At 43.0% G+C, this 9,978-nt stretch overlaps 1 protein-coding gene across 1 annotated transcript; it reads left to right on the plus strand.

The window, feature by feature from the left end:
* The first annotated feature begins 333 nt into the window (after nucleotides 1-333).
* LOC144753001 (uncharacterized) lies at nucleotides 334-2,168 on the plus strand. Its single transcript, XM_078640809.1, has one exon. It carries the CDS (start codon nucleotides 334-336, stop codon nucleotides 1,624-1,626), a length of 1,293 nt encoding a protein of 430 aa, XP_078496935.1. The 3' UTR covers nucleotides 1,627-2,168.
* The last annotated feature ends 7,810 nt before the right edge of the window (nucleotides 2,169-9,978 follow it).

Consider the following 9,978-nt stretch of genomic DNA (forward strand, 5'->3'; position numbering starts at 1 on the left):
GAAATAAAGCCCCTAAAAAACAGTGCCCGATAACAAGGCAAGTTGATGGGGTGCATTGGTTTTAACCTGTCTGGTTTTTTTTTTGCCAAGGATTGTCATGTTGGTTCAAAACTGTGCTTGGCAGAGATACTAATTATTTACCGAGTTGTGTTTACACAATGCTTGCATCATCATCCACAATGCAGTGATTAGAAGTGGTAAATCAAGAATGAATTAGTTTACCTGTTTTACCTTTCATTGAACAATACTTTTAACTGTGCTATTAAACCATATACCTTTATTTTGATTCCAGGTACATGGAGGCTGCTGTACACAAAAATACGCTATTTGGAAATGGCTTTGTTAAGAAAATGGCGGGTGTGCTGTTTACTGGCAGCCATATTTCAAACTTCTGTGATACACTATGCGCTAGAAAACCTTTCCATTGTTCCAAAAAACACAGTACAAGAACATACCAATCAAGGTATTACACCCCTGAGTGACAACCGAACCTTCATAATCGGAGCTTATTACGATAAACGAGAAAATTACTCTGCACAGGTGGTCGCAATTGTTCATCGGCAGGAAGTGAAAGAACTCTACTGTTGGTCCGACTGCAGTAACATTAAGGGCTATATGTCTGTAAAGAAGGCGGTTATCGATTTCCTTGCCCATGATTTTGGGTTCCCCTATGTCATAGCACATCTCCTTTGCCCACAAGTCAGCCACTGCAACCCAAAATATGTGTCAATTCACTGGTCCAACAAAGGAGACATTGCCAAGCTCCCTGTATTTGAGATAAGAAACCGCGGGCCAAATACAATAACTTCCAACTTCACGGTCTGTATTTCCACTATGTTTGGAAATTCGACCAATGTTTTACAAATCATTCAAGCCATAGAGATGTACAAACTGCTTGGTGCCCAGAAAGTGATGATCTATAAACATAGCTGCAGCTTGCTGGTAGACAGAGTCTTACAGCATTACATCTCTGAAGGTACTGTTGAGGTGATACCTTGGCCAATTGACTTGTATCTTGATGTCTCTACAAACTGGCATTTTTCAATGGATCCTTACCCAAGAGATTTGGGCTATTATGGACAATTGGCAACCCTTAATGACTGCGTCTACAGAAATATGTACAGCAGCAAGTATGTGGTAATCAATGACTTGGATGAAATTATTATCCCCAAAAAGCACCCCAATTGGGCAGATATGATGGATTATCTCAATAAGCAATATCCAAATACTGGTATCTTTTTATTTGAAAACCACATCTTCCCCAACAATGTGGTAGACCCAACTTTGAATGTATCAGCATGGAGTGCAATACCTGGAGTTAACCTCTTGCAGCATGTTTACAGGGAGCCCAGGACCCCTGATAGCGAGAAAATGATCGTCAACCCCAGGGAAGTGATACAGATTTCGGTTCACACTGTTTTAAAAGCCTACGGAGGTTGGTGGAGGGTCCCTGGAGAAGTTGCAATTCTCCATCACTGCAGAGAAGCCAAGCAACCAAAGTTACCAAAAGAATCCTTAATTAGGGACACAACACTCTGGAGGTACAGTATGCCCCTAATCAGAAGGACTGAAGAGCTGAAAAACGATCATTCCCTGTTTGGAAACTTTCTATCACAAGCACCTTGACAGTGGTCCACCAACACCAGTAACTCCAGCTCAAACAACTGCTCATCAACCTGAACAGTGGGTCTCTCGAAAGGAGGAGAAAACTTTGTTTAAGGCATGCAAACATCCTTGTGTACGGATAAAGTGGCAGCACAAACAGGAAATGAAAAACAATGTAGTGACAAACGAATATACAAACCAATTTTTTCACAGATTTACACACATTATGCACCTTTCAGGTGTGACCTGTGATGATAAACAAAATAGCAAGACTTGTTTGATTCTCCAGGGTCTGAATTTAAAAACTATTTATGAAACCCATTAGATATATTATACCTGGTACTTCTTCTCAAGTCTTCTCACTGAGTTAACTTTAATCATGAGGATCACATTGCTTAACTTCCCCTTTCCTGGTATGATATGCTATCAGAAAATTGTAAACTCGGACAACGATGTGTATATATCATGATATTACCAAATGGCAGCCTTTAATGGAATGCAAGCGGGGAACAACCTTTACAACGAAGGTTTTACAACGCGGTACTGTTACCACACAACTTTTACAACGCAAAAGAGCGCTGGGGGGCGCTCTAGGATAGTAAATAGTTTAATTTACTATCCAACTCCTTCCCTACTATCCACGGGGAATGGAGTTGGAATAGTAAATTAAAATATTTACTATCCTGCGCCCCCCAACGCAAGTCGTTGTAACGACTTGCGTTGTAAAAATTACGTAGTAACGGCACGCGTTGTAAAAGTACACGTTGTAACGTCGTACATCCATGCAAGCAGCTCACGCTTTCGATTGTAATGCCAATTTCAGGCATATTTTCAGGACAAATTCCTCATTAATGTGATAATTTGTCTATGAATGGGGACAGTGTCTTGACTTCAGCTAGTAAACGAACACAAGGGATACTCAAAGTGCCAGTAAGGAACCAAGAATATTTAACTATCAAGCATCATTGGTTCACTGTGGACTTATTTACTAGAAAAATATTAAATACGGTGGATAATAATAATCCTGTATTTTGTAAAGCGCACAGCTACCCGTAGGTTTCCCGGCGCTGGAGGCCGTCGGGAAGATTAAGCAAGCTATTGCCCAGAGTCACATGGTGCTGGGCAGATCCCTGTCGCCGGTGATCGAACCGTGATCCCCAGTGCCTGGCGTCAGTCACCCTGTCCGCTGCGCCACACCTCTTCCACTCGCCCTGGCCGCTGCTCCACACCTCTGCCTGACTTATCAACAAATTAGATAATCAAAGATAGAAAACTTGTATCTTTCCCACGTAGATTGAATCTACTGCCGTCAGCACTTGAAAACAAGCATTTGCAATGCCATAGGTTTTGCATTTACGCGAGTTTGAGCTATTGACATTGCAAATGATGCATTTTATTTTGGTTCTCGTTTTTTAAAACATAAATAAAAGGCATTCTCAATTACAATGCCAATAGCTTAATCTCGCGTAAATGCGAGATCTATTGAATTGCACATGCTTTTTTTCATAGCTCAAACCTGTTACCTGTTACCAAGAGCATTAGGGCACTTTACAACACAACTAGGCTGTTACACGTTTGTAATTCCCAGAAACACTCACCAGCAGGTTTAAAAATCTGCTCAATATCCTTACCCAGAAAACAAAGAAAAGTTTATTAAATGGAGTACTTCGAGTCCGGACAAAGCGGCCTGATGGCTGATGGCATGGGAAAATGATAATTGGCCAGCTACCACAAGCAAAGGCAGGGCTTTAGAGGACAGCACTAAAGAGTACACGAACACTGACACAGAGAAGAATATTAGGAAAATTGTGCCCTGGGCAGCCTAACCCCCTTTTTCCATTGTTTTGGTATCTTCCATCTCTTTTGCCATACAGCCACGACGTGCATTAGGCACTGCTGAATTTAAAGGGCCAACAGGAAACAGCGGTCTTGTTACTTAGAGATTGCAGAGTACAGCACAGACAGTCATTAGAAAACACTGATTATTAGTAGGTCTCCTAGCTATAATTCCAGTAGTTGCAAAAAACACAGTTGATGGACAGAATGTAGAACAATGTCTTACATTCACCCCAGTACAAGGATCTGGGCCTAAATCCATCATTTTTTTGCACTCCACACCACCCTGGGTTAGACACGGTTAGAACGGTGATGGATTAAACCCAGATCTTTGACTGGGTGTGAGTGTTTGATTGATTCAGATGCTCCGTCCATCACCACCCCCTTTTGTACCGCTTTTGGCCGCCATAAGTGTGCAGGGTATGCTCAGACGTGAGTCCCTTGCTCACTTTGCCACTGGATTCAAGCAAGCCTGGCTGAAGACGGCTGGAATGCCAGAAACCGGTCCTCGGAAGCTTGTTTCCGGTCCAGGGAAGACATGGCTTGGCAGTTCGGGCTGGACTGTTCCCATGAGGCACAGGGTCAGACTGATTTGCATATAGCCATGTCTGAACTGGGGTGGCAGAGTGGGCTAAAGAACGGTGATGGATTAAACCCAGATCTTTGACTGGGTGTGAGTGTTTGATTGATTCAGATGCTCCGTCCAGCACCACCCCCTTTTGTACCGCTATAATTCCAGTAGTGTCTGGTTTTACAGGGGCTGACTGCTGCCGGCCTGTACCATAGCGTTTAACATAGCTCTTTGCTCCCCCTTTAGCAAGGCTGTCTCCCTATTATTGTACTTGCATTTATATAGCGCTACCTACACTGGCGTGTGCTCCAAGCACGAGATGGCCTTCTGGCTGCACCGAGGGGATTCAGCTACACTAGCTTAAAGTGAGAGTGCTCCAAGCACACGATGGTGGTGGGGGAGGGGTTGGATTCACTAGCAAACCCTGATTGTGCTCCAAGCACAAAATCGTAGGCTGGCTGCACTGCTCGGGGTTTGCAGCCGCACGGGCTTACATCGATACACAGTGTGGAATTGTTGCTTTAGATGAATGTGCACAAGCATACAAGATGGCTCTTTGTATGTGATGACATGCTTATGATATTATTACTATTTAAAATGTCAGGAGTTGTCCTGATAAAGTCGGCACACCAGTTGAGTCAGTTGGTTCTCCGATGCGTTGGCTATGCTGGCCGTAGGCTCCTTCTGTTTACCACTTTTGATATCTACAACTGGAGCATCCAATCATAACTGTGGGATCACTTACTACATTTGGCGACAGGATCTGTACCCACTTCAGGAGCCTACAGCAACATTTCTTTTTTTTTTATTTCAACAGTTTTTTATTAGCAAATTTTTCATATATACATACAGTACAGTGGTAGCGTTGCCTCGCGGGCTCCAACATTTCTGCGATTTTAGAAGTATCTTGCAAACCTTGGTGCAGCGTGCTTCCTGCATTAAATGACATGCCCGGAGGCATCGGCACTCATAACAAAGGGGACACTGCCGTAGTTGGAGTGAGCATCATGAAAATAGAATCGGAGGAAAGTGGCGGGTGAAAAAGCGACGGGCGGGCACAACAATTACAAACAAGCATTTGCAATGCAATAGGTCTCGCATTAGGAACGTTTGAGCTATTGGTATTGCAAATGACACATTTTTTATTTATGTTTTGTTTTCGAAAATAGCGAAATTAATAGCTTTGTCATTTACAATGCCAATAGTTATAACTTTCGCAAATGTGACACCTAAAGCATTTGTAATGCAATATGTGTTGTATTAACGTGACTTACATGTATTGATATTACAAATAACAATGGCTTTTCATTTTTTTCCAATAATTAATACTTAAATACAAGTTATTGTAATTTATAATGGCAATAGCTTAAACTTTTGTAAATAACTTTTGTGAAGATTATGTTCAGTGTATTTTATTGTGACGAAAATCCAAGAACAGAAGTGAAATATTAACATCTTTTTGTTACATTTGTAATAAAGCTTGAAACATTGAGAGAACATATTTTAACCAGTTGTTGTTGAATGGTTGCACAAAGTGATGCTGTGGCGTTCAGTGATGCTGTGGTAGCGCATAGTGATGTTGTGGTGCCCGAGTGATGCTGTGGTGGTGCGGAGTGATGCTGTATTCTATGTTTTGTTTTGCTATCCTATGTTTTGTTTTGTTATGCTATGCTTTGCTATCCTATGCTTTGATTTGTTATGCTATGCTATGCTGTGTTTTGTTATGCTATACTATGTTTTGTTGTGCTATGCTATGTTTTGTTGTGTTTTATTATGTTATGCTTTGTTTTGCTATGCTATGTTTTGTTGTGTTTGGTATGCTGTTTTGCTATGCTATTATGTTTTGTTTTGCTATGCTATGTTTTGTTGTGTTTTGTTAAGCTCTGCTATGTTTTGTTCTGTTTTGCTAGTTTTGTTATGCTATGTGTTATGTTATGCTATGTTTTGTTTTGCTATCCTATGTTTTGTTTTGTAATGGTGTTTTGCAATCCTATACTTTTTGATTTGTTATGCTATGCTATGCTGTGTTTTGTTATGCTATGCTGTGTTTTGTTATGCTATGCTATGTTTTGATATGCTATGCTATGTTTTGTTATGCTATGCTTTGTTTTGTTATGCTATGCTATGTTTAGTTTTGCTATCCTATGCTTTGCTTTGTTATGCTATGTTTTGCTATCCTATGCTTTGATTTGTTATGCTATGCCATTGGGTGCTAGGTCTCACGGAAACTAGAACAAGGAAAACAAGCATTGGCGAAAGCAAAATGAAATTAAAAAAAACAAAAAACTCAAGTGGTGACATGAGTGGTGTGCACACGCATCACCGCAAGTGCTCCTTTGCTGGCGTTCTGCTTGTTATAATGCACATGCGCGCGCGCTCTTGTGTGTGTTCTAGCAAGCAGATCGCCAGCAAAGTAGCATTTCCAGAGCACCTACTAGTTGTCTCTGCCGAGACAGCGCATGCGCTGGATCAGGCCGAAACCTAAAAATGACAGAACATTCCTTTTCTTTTCCCCTGCGTTGGTGCACAATTGGCTGCCATTCGCCAACGCAGGCACCCATGTGCCATGGTGCACATGTGTCTGTGTTGGGTACTTAAGCTGCCGGTGAATATGGAGGACCTGGGCTAACGTCATTTGGACCGTTTTTTCTGCTTGAAAGTCTGTGGATTCTGAAATTCATTTGTGATATGCGAACCCAGGCCTCCACCTACTTGGATTTACTTTTTGGAATCTATTGACTGCCGTATATTAATTATTTGAATCAAGATCCGGATACTTGAGCCCTAACAAAGTTCCATTCGAAACGAAACGCGTTGGCTGATGTCCCAATTTTTAAACTGAAAATATAATAAAGGATATATTTTGGAATACATTTGAAGCTCATTGACTTCATCCTGGTGCACCTTCCTTCTCTTTATGAACTCATTTATCTGGTTTCCAGTGGAGTGAAAGTACAGCGAACTCCGGATGTGTTTGCACAGACATTTTACTAATCTGTTGACTTAGGAACTGAGGTGCAGAACTGTGGTCAGCCGCATTTTGCTTTGTTTACTGTGTTGTAGAAGTGATTGTTTTTGTGCAGGAGGGACACCATCCAGCACAAAAACAATCACAAGAGGTGTTTTGCACATTCTATGCGGAATGCAGCACACATAAAAACAAGAAAAAATAAAGGTATTTCTCCTTGTTGGGCCTCTGTTACGCCTACCCTGTGGGGGGCGTAGGAATCTGACGCATTCCCAGCTTTACCAAACCTTGTAAATCTGGGAAAGCGCCAGGTTCCCTGGATGTTTCGTGGATATACCCACAACAACACCCATGGTACACCCCTTTCACGCAAAGTAATGCATGAATGGGAGCCATATTTACAAGGCCCGGAAAAGCCATGCAGGGTGGCTTTACATTGGCTTGTAAAATATAGGCAGGCACATTGCACCCCTGGTGTGCCTGCTAAAAAAGTGACGCATCGGTGGCGTAATGGCCGTGTAAATAAGCCCCCAAGACTACAATTCCCAGAAGGCACTGTGGTGTTAAATGAAGTACCATGATTGGAAACCATTTCCTTGCAGTCATTCTGTTGCCACTCTACCAAGGATGGAAACATGGTGATATGGAATCAGATCTAAACACTAGGGGTGGGTGAAATATTCCTTTCTGCCGGTGGAATTGGCAGAGTTCTGGCCAAATTCCACCAACCGCCACGCGGCGGAATTATTTCTCATGCGTCGCTTCGGAACGGTAAGTTTGCGACCATGAGTGAGATTTGGCGTCCACTACCATGATTTCTGGTTGCTATGAGGACATCAGGTGATATTTTTCTAACATGGGTGGTCACGACCATTCACAGATAGAAGGCTGCCACTTGAGTAGCGGAATTCTACGAGTTCCGCCCACCCACTACTAAATACTGAAAAGAACAGACTGTGCCCCATTCTTAAAGTTCGATGGAGAAATTCCTCTCTTATGCAAAGTTGGAAATACTTTTACAGGAGCTTTCAACTGCTGCAGGCGGGTGGAGCCAATCAAAACTAACGGCTGAATGGAGCGCATATTGCAATATCAGTGGGGCGCAACACTCTTCCCAGCACTCTTTCTGCCCTCTATTGATGTTAGCAAACATCTGTACAGTAGTGTATTGCGATGTACTAGGATTGGAAACCATTTCCTTGCAGTCATTCTGTTGCCACTCTACCAAGGATGGAAACATGGTGATATGGAATCAGATCTAAACACTAGGGGTGGGTGAAATATTCCTTTCTGCCGGTGGAATTGGCAGAGTTCTGGCCAAATTCCACCAACCGCCACGTGGCGGAATTATTTCTCATGCGTCGCTTCGGAACGGTAAGTTTGCGACCATGAGTGAGATTTGGCGTCCACTACCATGATTTCTGGTTGCTATGAGGACATCAGGTGAGATTTTTCTAACATGGGTGGTCACGACCATTCACAGATAGAAGGCTGCCACTTGAGTAGCGGAATTCTACGAGTTCCGCCCACCCACTACTAAACACTGAAAAGAACAGACTGTGCCCCATTCTTAAAGTTCGATGGAGAAATTCCTCTCTTATGCAAAGTTGGAAATACTTTTACAGGAGCTTTCAACTGCTGGAGGCGGGTGGAGCCAATCAAAACTAACGGCTGAATGGAGCGCATATTGCAATATCAGTGGGGCGCAACACTCTTCCCAGCACTCTTTCTGCCCTCTATTGATGTTAGCAAACATCTGTACAGTAGTGTATTGCGATGTACTAGGATTGGAAACCATTTCCTTGCATTGCTTCTGTTGCCACTCTACCACGGAGTCGTATTGCGATTAGTATGGCGATTAGTATGGCTCCGAAGCCTTCTCACTGGAAATTATGTGGTGTCACTGCCATAGCTACCAACTATGTAACTGGGAAACAGATGAGAGTTTCTGCATCGACTCAATATCCTGTGATTCTTGGCAAATCACTTAATCTCCTTATGCCTAAAAAAGTTAATGTGACCTGGTGTCATTTAATTGGTGCTCTTGTAAAGCTCTCCAATAGGTTTGGGAAACGTTCATGCTCTATAAAACTGTTAAAAAATACATTACGTGATTCCTTCGTAGGCCTGTGTTCTATTCCAGTAGAATAAGTCAGATTCACCATGTTTACGTGGCCCTGCATTGCTTGCTAAATGTGGAGTAATGCAATACAGAGCAAGCCACTGCCTTGCGTTACTCTGCCTTGGGAAGGTGTTACATAGGTGAGCGTGGGTGCTCCTGCACGTCCACCCATGGAGTTTGGCACACTCCAAGATTTACCATGACTGGTAAGCCTGGGTATGTGTCAAAATGCTATGCCTTCCCACAGGAGATGCAACTCCTCGTTGTTTCTTCTTTCTAAGTGTGCTGCATTCTGAAAAAAAGTCTCAATGACAGTGCCAGACGGGGTACCGAAATAGGCCCTGGCAAACTGCTTGGCTGCCCATAGCTGTTTGCTAGGGCCAGTTTCAGCCAATTTTGTTACAGGGGGCCGATATTGCTTGCCCTCTGTAACAAAAATCAGCCCCCTGGGGCTCAAAACTGGCTCTCACCCTGGCGGCCCACAGGGGAAAGGCCCGGTGCCCGCTATGGCCAGTCCGGCCCTGCTCAAAGAATTGTTTTTGTGCAAGAAGCTGTCTCTTCCTGCAATAAAAACAATCCAGCCTGCAACTCATGCACTCTTGCACCATGGCGCAAGAGTCTCTGGATTGCTGTTAGGCAGCAGATTGTGTGCCAGTGCAGGGAGAGAGCAGGAATGCACCATATCTTAGTAAATATGGCGCATTCCTGTCCTCTCCCTTTCACGCAGCACAGCAAGTTGTCTTGCTGCATTACGCTGCATGAAAGATTGTTAAATCTGCCCAATGGTGTCTTGGGTGCCATCAAGTTTCTTCATTATATTGGTACTTTGAATGTACAATTATTTCCCATAGCTCTTAAGTTGTCACGTTGTGAACA

This window comes from Lissotriton helveticus, chromosome 5_1 (genome assembly GCF_964261635.1).
Source record: "Lissotriton helveticus chromosome 5_1, aLisHel1.1, whole genome shotgun sequence".
In the NCBI taxonomy this organism is placed as follows: Eukaryota; Metazoa; Chordata; class Amphibia; order Caudata; family Salamandridae; genus Lissotriton; species Lissotriton helveticus.

Excerpts from the sequence above, each read along its gene's own strand:
- LOC144753001 (XM_078640809.1), top strand. The coding sequence starts at position 334 with ATGGCTTTGTTAAGAAAATGGCGGGTGTGCTGTTTACTGGCAGCCATA.